The 13,624-nt window shown below is 40.8% G+C and overlaps 2 protein-coding genes across 4 annotated transcripts in view; one reads left to right on the top strand and one right to left on the bottom strand.

Annotated features, from left to right (window-relative positions):
* Window positions 1-11,010, top strand: part of RINT1 (RAD50 interactor 1) — a 26,169-nt gene extending 15,159 nt beyond the window's left edge. For 2 of the 3 annotated variants that reach the window (XM_045288786.1, XM_045288787.1), the window contains exons 10-15: window positions 3,244-3,381; window positions 5,643-5,842; window positions 7,566-7,780; window positions 8,831-9,011; window positions 9,089-9,207; window positions 10,512-11,010. In XM_045288786.1, coding sequence (XP_045144721.1) covers window positions 3,244-3,381; window positions 5,643-5,842; window positions 7,566-7,780; window positions 8,831-9,011; window positions 9,089-9,207; window positions 10,512-10,704 — 1,046 coding nt within the window. In that variant the 3' untranslated portion in view covers window positions 10,705-11,010. Of the gene's footprint in view, window positions 1-3,243; window positions 3,382-5,642; window positions 5,843-7,565; window positions 8,508-8,830; window positions 9,012-9,088; window positions 9,208-10,511 lie in introns of those variants that run through there. The other variant, XM_045288788.1, reaches the window with a different exon arrangement.
* EFCAB10 (EF-hand calcium binding domain 10) overlaps window positions 10,723-13,624 on the bottom strand; it is a 3,425-nt gene continuing 523 nt past the window's right edge. The window contains exons 2-4 of the mRNA XM_013004632.2: window positions 12,584-12,748; window positions 12,398-12,485; window positions 10,723-10,884 (exon numbers count right to left, since the gene is read on the bottom strand). Coding sequence (XP_012860086.2) covers window positions 10,839-10,884; window positions 12,398-12,485; window positions 12,584-12,748 — 299 coding nt within the window. The 3' untranslated portion in view covers window positions 10,723-10,838. The remainder of the gene's footprint in view (window positions 10,885-12,397; window positions 12,486-12,583; window positions 12,749-13,624) is intronic.

The following is a 13,624-nucleotide window of genomic DNA, read 5'->3' as shown; positions in this document are numbered from 1 at the left end:
TGTGATAAGAGTTGTATGAGCCCCTAAGAAAACGATTAAAAAAATCATAGATATATGAATGGATCTTGGGCTCGCACTTAATTCTAGCTCCAATCTGAGAACAATCAGTTCTTATGACACGGGCCTGCTCAATGCTCACCCTCATGAAGAGATCACGGAAGACATGGGTGGTATAGGAAAGTGTGGCATAGAAACTAGATGGTCCCTGGCTATTAGAAAGAATAGCTTCTGGGGTCTTAAAGGGTTGTCTTCAAACAAGCAGCCATCTAAGTGAGGTATCAACTAAGTCCACATGGAAGAAGCACACGAGCCTGTGTGATTCAAGGATTGTGAATAATATAACTCACATCCCAAGAAGGGAATGGAATCAGCTTACATTGTCAACACCCGGTTTGCAGAAGGGTATGGATGACAGTGGAAACCCAAAATCTGTTTGCAGTGTTCCTACATAGATTAAGCCTCTGGTGAATCCCCTCTGACCATAGTCAAGGGATACGAATAGCCTTGCTATCAGACAGAGAGCATTGTAAAATCGATTATGGCAGATGTAGCTTAGCAGATGTAGATTAAAATGTACTACCTTATCATTTGATCTGCCTTTTGAACTATTTTAGTTTCGGTTTTTAATATTTTCTACTTTCCTTTTGGTTAAGGTTTTGCTGTTTTGTCTGGTCATTGTTGATTTTTTGTTTGCTTGCTTTCTGTTTGTTTTGTTATAATTTTCTGTATATGAAATCTGATAGGTAAATCTATAGTGGCAGTAAGTGGATTGATAATTGCGTGGGGCACAGCAGAGAAAGATGGGAAGAAATATGGAGCTATCAACAATGAGTATGGGAAGAAAATGTTCTGAAATTAATTGTGGTGATGATTGCACACATCTTAATATGATTGAATGATTAAATTGTATGATATGTGAAGTATAGGCTAATAAAAATATTTAATCCAGCATAATGATACTTCTAATGATGATCACAGCTCGACTGTTTTAGAAAACAATGGAAACTTTCTAAGTTTCATAGAAATTATGTCAAAATATGTGTAAGAACCTGTGTACAACATATAATACAGGCCTAAGAAAAAGTAAAAACTGATCACAGTACAGAATGGACAACTCAAAATGAGATTATTAGTTTCAGAAGCTTGAAAGTTGAGAAGTAATCTATGGAGACAACAACTGGATTAGAAATTAATGGGGATAAACAAGCAGGCATCTAGCTCAGAAGCAACAAAACCCACATGGAAGAAGCACACCAGCCTGTGTGATCATGAGGTGTCGATGGGATCAGGTATCAGGCATCAAGACCCAGAATAAAACCATACCCAAGGTGAAGGGGGTGTGAGGCATGAGTGGAGACCCAATGCCCATCTGTAGACAATTGGACATCCCCTCACAGAGGGGTCACAGGGAAGAGATGAGCCAGTCAGGGTACAGTATAGCACCGGTGAAACACACAGCTTACCTCTAGCTCTTTGGTGCTTCCTTCCCCCGACTATCATGACCTCAATTCTACCTTACAAATCAGATTAGACCAGAGCATGCGCACACTGCTACAGATAAGAGTCCGCAACACAGGGTATCCAGAACAGATAAACCCCTCAGGGCCAACAAGGTAGAAATACCAGCAGGATTAGGGGAGGGTGTGGGGAGAAAGGAGGAATCAATCATAAGGATCAATCTAGAACCCCCTCCTAGGGGGATGAATAACAGAAAAGTGGGTGAGGGGCGACAGAGGACAATATAAGATATGGAAAAAATAATCTAGAACTTATCAAGGTTTCTTGAGGGAGGGCAGGCCGGGGAGGGCCGGGGGAAGAAATGAGGAGCTGATATCAGGGGCTCAAGTTGGGAAGAGAATGTTTGAAAATGATGATGGCGGCATGTGTGCAAATGTGCTTGACACATTGGAGGAACGTATGGATTGTGATGAGAGATGTGAGAGCCCCCAATAAAAGTATTTTAAAAAATAGAAAGAAAGAAATTACTGGGGACAGAGAAGGCAAGGTCTGTGTGTGTGTGTGTGTGTGTGTGTAGAGTCAACATTAATGGATACAAGGAAGAAAATGTTCCAGTGTTAACTGTGGTGATGATTGCACAAACTTTCTTAATATGACTCAATTGTTGAGATGTATGTTAATTACATCTCAATAAAACTATTAAAAATAAAATAAAATAGAGCATGTTATATACGCCAAGTGGGAGGTGGTAAAAGGAGCCCTGGAGATGCAGAGTCTAAGCACACAGCTCACTGCGGGGGTGAGGGGTGCAAACCCACTAGCTGCTCGGCGGGAAAGAGGAGGCTGCCCGACTTCGTACAGATCTTCAGTCCTGGGAACCCAAAGGGCAGTTCTCTCTGGTCTCCTAGGGTTGCTTTGAGCCATAATTGACTTGACAGTTGGTTTTGTTTTTTTGGTTTGGCAGGTTTATTTTATTTATTTATAATCATTTTACAGAAATTATAACATTCCACAGTTCAATTGCATCAAGCAGCATTGTACAGTTGCTACCACAATCAGATCAGTTTCAAAGCATTTTCTTTCTCCTTGAACTCTTTGATATCAGCTCCCCTTTATCCCTTCCCTCCCCCAACCTAGCCCCCCTTATTTATTTTTGCCATATCTTACACCATCCAATATATCCATTCACATACAATTCTGTTGTTTGCTCCCCTCAAGTGAGGTTATACTGTCGTCAGTGCTATCAGCTCCCTATTCCTTCCCACCTCCTCTCTTCCCATACCCTCAGGGAACCATTAACTCCTGTTAACTATTTCTGAAGGGTTATCTACCTTGGCTTTCATGTATCCAACGATTGTAAATATACAAATGAACATACGCAAGTATAGCATGATTAATGAGGTAAAACAAAAACCCTAATAGTAAAGGGAGGACATATTAAAAAACTAGAGGGAGGTTATGTGGATCATCGGTGCTATCCCGCAGCCTGGATTTATCATTCCTGCTGAGTGGCCCTTGTGAGAGGGACTGTCTAATTATCTTGCAGGTAAGTTTTGGGTCTCCACTACATCCACGCCTTCACTTCAATTTGGTTGCTTGTTTTTGAATGGCTACCTTTTCCTGTCTATTCCTCGTGATCACACAGCCTGGTGTGCTTCCATGTGGGCTTTGTTGCTTCCCTGGCAGGTTTAATTTTGATAGAAAAGTAATTATTCCTAAAAGATTATGAGTTGAAAAGTTAAGAATGTCGCTATAATTAACCTAATTCTGTTTCCTCTATGTCAGTTGCTCTTCAAAAAATGGATTCAATGCTTTCATCAGAAGCTGCCTGGGTGTCCCAGTATAAGGACATCACTGATGTGGACGAAATGAAAGTTCCAGACTGTGCCGAAACTTTTATGACTCTCCTCTTGGTTATAACTGGTAATTGCGGACCTCTCTTAAGATACGATGTTGCTTTAAAAAATACTGACTTTTCCTGTGGTTTTTTTCAAGTGGTTGAGTGAAGTTAATATGACCTGGTGGTTATTATGCTATCTTTGTATTATTTTCATTTTTCAGAAATTTAATACAATATTCATTTAGATTTGTGATGTCTAATAAGTAAGAACTTTAAGTAAGAACTAATAGTTTACTTTTATCATCCCCATACTTTTCCCAGGAGTGTGGTTCGTGGGTTACATGTTGTGCTGCTAATCCCTAGATCAGCCTTTTCAAGCTACCAGTGATTCCTCAGGAGAAAGATGAGGCTTTCTGTCCCTGTAAAACAGTGGTTCTCAACCTGTGGGTCGCGACCCCTTTGGGGGTCGAATGACCCTTTCACAGGGGTCACCTGAGACCATCAGAAAACACATATTTCTGATGGTCTCAGGAACTGAGACACCGTACCGTACCTGTCTCCAGACAGGTCCACCCACATGCAGATACGCACACAAAGAGGACCTGGAGTGATGACATCATCGCATCAACCCAATCACATACACCACGTACAAATACAGGTGTGTGTGACAGGGTTGGTGCCATAATGTACTTATGCATACCAGCTACACACGTGCAGAGAGCAGCTACTGTGTGGAAAGCAGCTGCTGTGTTGAGAGCAGCTACTCTGTTAGTAGCAGCTACTGTGTTGAAAGCAACATTAGAGGTAAAATGACTTCTTGAATTATAATTACATAGTGTTTTTGTGATTAATCACTATGCTTTAATTATGTTCAATTTGTAACAATTAAAATACATCCTGCATATCAGATATTTGCATTACACTTCATAACAGTTATGAAGTAGCAATGAAAATGATTTTCTGGTTGGGGGTCACCACACCATGAGAAACTGTATGAAAGGGTCCCAGCATTAGGAAGGTTGAGAACCACTGTTGTACAGAGTTAGTCTTGGGAACCCAAGGGGCAGCTCCGCCCTGTGTTATGGGGTCACTATGACTTGGAATGGAGTTGATGGCAGTGAGGTTGTTTTTTAAACACTTGCCATTCATCTTCGGAAATACCTTCTGAAAACCATGATTGGCCCATATTGTAAACCTGGTTTCCTTGCCCTAGATCTGCCAAAGATTGAGGAAGAGAGTGAAGCAGCTTTCAGAATTGGTAATATAGGACTCTTCGTACTATGCAGGGCACTTCCTGGCCAGCAGCCTCTCTCCCTGCGGGCTCTCCATGTGCCCCTGGCCTTTGGCCACCTCCTTCCCCTGTAGCATTCCTTGGACTTCTTCCGTCACCTGGGGAATTTACTAGTCAGTAAATAATCCCGTATTCTTAAATGTGAAGGAAAAGTATGAATAACATACTTTTTGTATTAATAACTAAATAACTAAAAATTTAAAACTATGAATAACTAAAACACAAGATTAAGGGAAGTTTTACATGTCTTTAAAAAACCTATCAGGAAATCTTTGCAAATAGAATAATATAATTAACCCCCAGGTAGGTACGTGCTACGAAACTTCAAAACAATTATCACTCTTCTATTTCTTCTCCCCAACTTTTTTTTTTCCCACCTGGGCTATTGGAAAGGAAAATTACGCTATTTTATCTTTCTGCTTATATTATTTAACGTTTCTTTATATATATATTTTTTCTTTTTTTTGATTTTATTTTATTTTTTTTAATTTTTTTAACATTTTATTAGGGGCTCATACAACTGTTATCCCAATCCATACACACATCAATTGTGTAAAGCGCATTTGTACATCGTTTCTCAAAACATTTTCTCTCCATTTAAACCCCCGACCCTAGGTCATTTTTCCCCTCCCTCCCCGCTCACCCCCGTTTCTTTATATCTATGAGAGTTCTTCCTTCCCTTTTTAAAAAAAATAAGGTATTTGTTGAATTTTGGAATTGGAGCTATGTATATTTTCTTGGTAAGGGCTTACCAAGTGGCCTTCGGAGAGCATCTTGCTTTCTTTGTTTGCTATTAGATGTAGTTTGTCCCGTAGCATATCAGATTTTCTCATAGGTTTGCTTTTTTTTTTTCTTTAAGTGGAGGCGTAATTTACCTATAGAGCAATGCACAGATCTTAATATCCAGGGAATTCTGAGACATGTCCTTGGAGAGCTTGGAAATGGCATATTGCTTTTTGATAAAGACATAAGAGCAGGTTAGAGTAAAACCTGTAACTACATCCTGGTTTATGCCAAAAATCATGACTCTTGCCTTTTTCACTTTCTTGACAGACAGGTATAAAAATCTTCCCTCAGCTTCCCGAAAGCTGCAGTTCCTGGAGTTACAGAAGGACTTGGTAGATGACTTTAGGATACGATTAACTCAGGTGATGAAAGAAGAGACGAGAGCATCCCTTGGCTTTCGGTACTGTGCGATTCTCAATGCTGTGAACTACATCTCAACGGTGCTTGCAGACTGGGCAGACAATGTGGTAAGTCACTGTGCTGTCGCACTAAGTCGTGTTTAAGTCTGAAGTATTTTACCTTTGACTGTTTATTTACTATTGCACCTATTAGAGCAGTAAACTTATCAAGAGAAAATGCACATATCAGACAGGTTCATAATGATGCCAAATGTAGGTAGGACTAAAATATATACGTCTCTCAATCAGAAAACCCACATAGTTAAATAACCTTGGTATTTTAATGTACACAATCTTTGGAAAAGAAAGTGAACCTTTTATGAAATCATTGTTTATAGGATGAACCGGTTCCTTTTTTGACTCTGTACTCAGGAGAAATATGCAGGTGCGTAATTATCATCACAGAAAAAGTTAAAGTGAATCAAGAAAAGCTAGGACTATAAGGAAAATAAAAGACCAGAATTTAATTCCTCTTGATTACTTTCAAAACCTGCTATTATGAAGAATCATGACAAAACCTAGAAACATTATTGTTTTATTTACACATTTATAAATTACATACCGTTTTATTTTCAAACATATGCAAGAATAAAACAAACCTCATGTGCCCCTCCCTCTTCTTCCCCTCTGCTTCATACACTCGTTTTGTTTCGCTTCAACTCTCCTTCCACACTTGGTTGTATGAAGTAGATCTCAGATAACCATTTTTCATGGCAAATATTTAAGTGTGAATATTTGAGAGATAAGTATTTAAACAAAAAACAGCCACAATATCATTCTCTCTCTCTCTCTCTCTCTCTCACACACACACACACACACGCACGCACGCACGCACGCACGCGTTAGTTCTTCATATTCAAACCACCAAACCCAAACCATAGCTGTTTTCACTCTCAGTAAAATTGTCCCGTGGAGTTTCCAAGGCTCTCTAAGGAAAACAGCTTCCCACATCTTTCTCCTGCAAACAGATGTTAGGATCAAACTGCTAACGTTTTGCTTAGCAGCCAGCTGAGCACGTAACTACTATGCTCCCAGGGCTCCTTCCACCCTACCTTAGAAGTAATATTTCAAATAAATCTAAAAATCAAAACCCTGGGTCAGTTAGGTAACCTATCCTATGAAATATAAGTAGTTCTACATAGAGTTACCATATTATCACAGCAGTTGTAGATGCGGATCTAAGAGTGTTGAGACCAAGGTCTGCACAGAAATGTGTACATGAATGTTCAGAAAAGTGGAAACAACCTGAATGTCCACCAATAAAGAAGAGATAGATAAAATTTGCTGTGTCCATACAATGAAATGTTGTTCAGGAATAAAAAGGAATGACGTACTCATGCGTGTAACCTGGATGGAGCCTGGAAACATATGTTCAGAGAAGCCAGACACAAGAAGCCCCATCCTAGGGTTCCATTAATGTGGAAAGTCCAGAATAGGCAAACCTCTAGAGATGGAAATTAGATGAGTGGTTGCCTGGGGCTTGGGGTAGAGTGTAAAGAGGATTAGTGGACAATGGTTTTGGATGTGGGTTTGGGTATTTTTTTAAGGGGGATCAGGAGTTATGTGTTAAATAGACTGTGGTGATGGAAGCACATAAACACAGTGAAAAAACAAAACCAAAACAACACTGCCATCGAGTTGAGTCAGAAACTTGGTGACCCTATAAATAGAGCATGAGCCAGTGAGAAGCCACCCTACAAGGGTACACTGTAAGTTATATAAGTGAATAATAGCTCAAATGCTAAAAAAGAATTGTTAGTTAATAAACATGCTAACGTGTTCTTGCTTCCAGTTCTTTCTGCAGCTTCAGCAAGCAGCACTGGAGGTCTTTGCAGAGAATAATACACTCAGTAAACTGCAGCTGGGACAACTAGCCTCAATGGAGAGCTCCGTCTTTGATGATATGATCAACCTTTTAGAGCGTTTAAAACATGACATGCTGACCCGTCAAGTAGGCCACGTTTTTAGAGAAGTTAAGGATGCTGCTAAGTTGTATAAAAAAGACAGGTGAGCTCTCTCTTATTTTCTTACAGGTCAACTTGGGTTTGGAGCACAGTAAGAGATGGTCCATGCAATCCGATTTCCCGATTTCTACGTAGGATAGGGTTTGTCCTTTTGCACTGGAAACATTTGACGGGTTTTGTTGGAAATCGTCATAAGTATATTCTTTGACCTCTTTGATTGGAGTAAGCTGCATGTGTCTGTAAGTAGAGGCAGGTGGGGTGTGATCTGGGTTGAGTGGACCAGTCTGCCACCCGTGTTATTTCTCTTGGGTGTAATAGTGGCTTATTGCAATGATGTTTTCTCCTTCTTATAGTTTGGGCGTAAGTTTACAGCGCATATGTTTTCCATTCAGCAGTTTGTACAATTTTTGTTTGGTGCCATTTTTCAGTTTTCCCACTCTTGCCCCTTCCTGACTCCTGGGCCTCGTTTTGGGGCCCCTGCGGCCTCTGGTCTCCTTGTGCTAGATATTATTCATGCTGTTATTCACGGTATAAGCCTGTCTGTTTTCTGGTTGAAAGTTGATCCTGAGGGTGGGGTTCCGTTCCGGGTGGGGTTTGTGTCCACAGTCTAGCCTTGGGAACTGTCACCTACGTTGCACCATGTGGGAAGTTGCTCTCACGGTGCTCTGTGCATGCTTGCCAAATCCACACCAACCAAACTAACAGACTGCCATGGAGTGAATTCCAACTCATAGCAACCCTATAGGGCAGGGTAAAACTGCCCCTGTGAGTCTTCAAGGCCGCAACTATTTATAGGAGTAGATAACCCTGTCATTGCCTTGAGGAGCGGTTGGTGGTTTCAAACTTTAGACCTTTTGGATCCTAGCCCAATGCTTAACCCCTATGCCACCAGAACTCCATGAAATTTAAAGACAGGAACATTTATTTTCTGATAGAGCTTTTGATGTGTGGGTAGTAATCCTTATCTTATCCAAAAGGCACCAGGATTATTTAAACTTGGGGCACTTCCCATAACATAAAGGGGTTTCCTCCTCCTTTAGAACTGTTGTCATGAATGCTCTTGTGTCAGGCTGTGTTGCGCTTGCCCTTTCAGATGGTTGTCTCTGCCGTCTCAGTCGGAGCAGGCAGTCATGTCCCTGTCCAGCTCAGCGTGCCCCTTGCTGCTCACGCTGCGAGACCGCTTACTTCAACTGGAGCAGCAGCTGTGCTTCTCCCTGTTTAAAGTGTTCTGGCAAATGCTTGTGGAGAAGCTGGATGTATATATCTACCAAGAAGTACGTACGTGTAAATGAGATGATGGGGCCACGGTGACACAGGCACATGCTATACCATGACCTCTTCTTCCTTTCAGATCATTCTTGCTAATCACTTCAATGAAGGAGGTGCAGCCCAGCTGCAGTTTGATATGGCTCGGAATCTTTTCCCTTTGTTTTCTCACTATTGCAAGAGGCCTGAAAATTATTTCAAGCAGTAAGTGCAATATTTTAACTATTAAGTGGATCATTTTGAGGTCCCCATGATAACAATAAGTACTCTTGTTAGGTATGGTTGAGGCAAACTCACAGCATCCCTGTGTACCCCACTGGCTGGTCCTGCGTCATTCTCACAGTTATGCTTCCGCCCATTGTTGCAGCCAGTGTCAATCCATCTTGTGGAAGTCCTCTCTTTCATCTGACCCTCCACCTGCCCAAGCATACTGTCCTTATCCAGGGAGGACTGGTCCCTCTTGACAACATGTCCCAAAATATAGGAGATGAAGCCTCACCATTGAAATTATAAAACAATTTCTTTGTATTTCTATTGTATGCTAAGAACATTGCTAAACACAATTGGGAGACCAAAACAAGTATAAGATGTGACTGCTGATCTTCCAGACTTGATATCAATTACATCCTGGGTTCTGTTTTTTGCATTTGGCCTAACGCTATTTACTTATTAGAAAATGAAAGCACAGACAGTTCTGTCATACTACACAAATATAATCAATCACAAATATGATTAGTAGCTAATAAAATAAGCCAGGCCTAAAGGATATTTTTCCTTAAGTATTTTATGTTAGTTTTGGCTCTAAGAATAATTTTAGACTTTATTTATTTTGCTGGTTAAACTTTAAACTATTTAGGGGTTCCTGAGGTTATGAAATATTTCTTTTAAACATATTATAAGGATCATTTTTGTTCATCTCAGTAAGATATTTGACTATTCCTGATGTTTTTTCCCCTCTCAGTATTCTACCCTTCTCCATTCCTCTCATCTTACTCCTTACCTTTCGCTTTTCCCATTTCCTGACTTAACTAAAGTCTTAGCTACATTCAATTGACTGTTAGTATCAAGAACTACTTCTAGGATAGTAGTGCAGAGTGAAAACGAGGGCCCTTCAGGGTTAAAGCTGTTAAGGGGTTTGGCTGCTCACCGAAAGGTTGGCAATTTGAGTCCACCCAGATGTGCCTCAGCAGAAAGGCCTGGTGATCTACTTCTGAAAAGTCAGTAATTGGAAATGCCATGTATGAAGCATGACACATGTGGGGTTGCCATGAGTCAGAAACCCCTCAAAGGTAAAACTGGTTACTATTATAGTACTCTGCTGAAAGATAAGCGTACACGATAGCCTTACCATGTTAAAAAAAAAAAAAGACAAAGATTCATGGATATTATTTATAGAGGGCCAGGGGACTCCCGGTTCAGGGAAGTGTTCATGTTTTCAACATAAAAGCGTTCTCGTTAATACAGATAGAGGTAACAGCTCTCATTTCCCTCTTTTTTTTTTTTAACAGTGTAAAAGAAGCTTGTATTGTCTTGAATTTGAACATTGGTTCTGCCCTCCTTCTGAAAGATGTACTACAATCAGCATCTGAGCAACCTCCTGCCACAGCGGCATTAAATGAAATTGGAATTTACAAACTGGCTCAACAAGATGTTGAGATTCTACTTAATTTGAGAACAAACTGGCCTAATACTGGAAAGTAATACAAGACTTTCAAGAAGCACTTTTTAGCTTTTTTTTTTTAATAAGAGGAAGCCAGTTGGATATGATACTCTGTATCAATGAGACTGGACAACTGAAAACTTGATTGACTCATTTAATTATTGGAATGCAGACTTTAGGTGGCAGTGAATGATGATATTAAATCTTGAAACCGCCTGTCCCTAAGAAAACAAAAACATAATATTCAGAAATGATGAAAACTTAGTAATCCCACTTACCAAAAAAAAGTTTGTGTGTCTGTTGGAAAAGATACAAGAGCATTGCTAATAAAGGAAGACCAACTTTCATTATCCTTTGTTAATTAATGGAGACTGTCGTGGGTAATCAGCTACAGCAAGTACATTTCGTAAAGTCCCTTTAGAAGAATGCATGTTTGTAGTTGAGGTTGCTGAGTCTAGTCTGGGAGTTGACTGCACTTTGGAAGGACAGACTCAGGTGATGGCATGGGTGGGGTCAGCCTTCATTTCCCAGCAGGGCCCTTCCCGGCTTCCTGGGTCCATTCTGTGTGACAGTGGGCAGCAGCATTTCCTTCTGGGATGAACCATTTCAGGCCAGAGCCCTCGGCCTCACTCCTTTCCCCGGGGGAGGGAATGTAGGTAAACACTCTTTGTTTCAGACTAACCAAACTACTGATGAGAGTGAATAGTTGACATCTGCTTTTTCTCTAACTTTTCCTGGGTCTTGAGAGTTATTTTAAGAATTGCTTGATTAATAAAGTCCTTCGAGTTAAACATTTAAATGGAAATGAGTGAGATTCACTGGAGGTTTTATGTATCTATTCTTACTCCAATTTTTTTACCCTGGTTTAGTGTTTAGTTGCTACAGTTTCCATGTTATGCCAGCTTGCAACCTATATTGCTGATAAAAATGCCCTTTGCACTAAATGACTTTGAGATAAATTCTATTACTTTGTGTTTTATGCATAGAGTTTTCAAACTAGTACCCAGAGCTCAGAGCTTCTCTGGTAGTTCTGACAGATGGGGGCTTTTCCACTGCCTCCTTTTGAGACTTGCTGGGGTTTTCACTCAGGAAAGAATGGAGCTGCCTCTGGAATGTCCTCTTCAACTTCAGCATTTTCTCCCTCATTTTCCCATGTTTCCAAACCTCACACCAAACCCACTGATATGGAGTCGATTCCAACAGAGTGCCCCTATATATGGGGTCTCTGAGATGTCAATCTTTACAGGAGCAGGCAGCCTCACTTTTTCCTCATGAAGCAGCTCATGAGGAGTGAGTTTGAACCAGTGGCCTGGTGGTTAGCAGCTCAATGCCCAACCCTCAGTGCCACTGGGGCTCCTCCCCAGGCTTGAAGACTTCATTATTAGCCCTCTGTGTCCTCATTTAAGGAGCCCTGCTGGTGGAGTGTGTTACCCATTGAGCTACCAACCCGAAGGTCAGCCATCACTCTGTGGCAGGAAGATGAGGCTCTCTGCTCCTAGAAAGAGTTTGTCTCAAACCCCCCTGGGGCACTTCTCCTGTCCTGTGAGTTCACCGTGAGCTGGAATGGACTTGCCGGCAGTGAGTGTTCTCAGTTGTTCTTATTTTCGAGTCAGCTAAAAGCTTTATGGAAATGAGAAATTTCTGTAAAGGTAGGAACCTTCATTCTAAAATGTAGTACTTTTACTTAAAAATCATCACATATTAAAATAACTACTCATTCAGAAATAAACTTACACCTCCTTCTTGAATTTCTCCAAGGTTACTAAATGACCATCATCATTTAAACCTTCTTTTTCATTGTACAGACCCAAGGTTTTTAGGGCTATTAAAAAAAGAAAAAATTTTGCTCAGTGAGTACTCTTTTCAGTTAAAGTTACAGAACAACCACAAACACGTTCCCAGTTTCTAGACGCTACTGACCTTCTTTATATTGCACAAATGATATGAAGCCTTTGTTAGCGGAGTCCAGCATCTCAAACATGGCCACGATGTTAGTGGCATCCATAAAGAAAGGAAAAGTCACTCCTGTCACTTTGGCAAGTCTCATTCTTTCCAACATCGTTACTAAAAATTCTCTTGGTTTTTCTGCAAAATAATTCCAATTTTCTGAGATGAAATTTAAAGTATGTCACAGATGCTAATAGTCGTTTAAGTTTATAAACATGATTTGCAGCAGTAGGGTGAGGCGGTTCATGCTTATGGAAGGAATCCTGGTGGTGCTTTGTGTTAGGTGTGGGGCTGTTAACCACAAGGTCAGTTGTTCAAACCCACTAGCCGCTCTGCAGGATAAAGATGAGGCTGTCTGCTCCGGTAAAAATGTACAGTTTCAGAAACTCTAAATAGGGAGCCGATGGGTGAGAATCCACTTGCTGGCAGTAGGTGATACTATGGAATACTAAGTTGCCATTGATGGCGATGGAAAACTGCATTAAGGGTAGGGCTGTGCTGTTGAGTAATGTAATTGTGATTAGTAAGTTATACATGGGGGCTTCTAAATCTAATTCCATTTTTTCCCATGAATTATACTAAGGGCCTGCCCCTCTCTTTGCCTTTGTGCCCCGGTAAAAGTTGAATTGACAAAAGTTGAGTTTACAATGACAAAGTTGAATGGACACAAGTTGTATTTATAATGACAAAGCTGCTGAGGCTGCTAATGTGGAAACACATTTTGTGGGACTGTTTCTTGGTTTTAGGTGGTCTCACGGGGCACCCAAGTTAATTGGTCCAATAATGTGGCTCATGCTTCTGTTCTATTTCCTATTTCGCATTTTTTTCCCCTTGCCTAGTTCTTTTTGTAGTGCTGAGGGTCGTAAGAGCTTGCAAACAGCCTTCCAAGGGCTTTTCCAGGAGGAACGGATGGAGAGTCGGGGATTGTAAAACAAAAACAAACTCACTGCTGGCGAGCAATGGCAACTCACAGCAAGCCTGTAAAACAGAGGAGAACCGCTCCCGTTGCTTCCC

Source organism: Echinops telfairi, unplaced genomic scaffold, assembly GCF_000313985.2.
Source record: "Echinops telfairi isolate 266 unplaced genomic scaffold, ASM31398v2 ScPeMD7_23;HRSCAF=83, whole genome shotgun sequence".
Lineage (NCBI taxonomy): Eukaryota > Metazoa > Chordata > Mammalia > Afrosoricida > Tenrecidae > Echinops > Echinops telfairi.
This window is presented reverse-complemented; position numbering and strand designations above follow the sequence as displayed.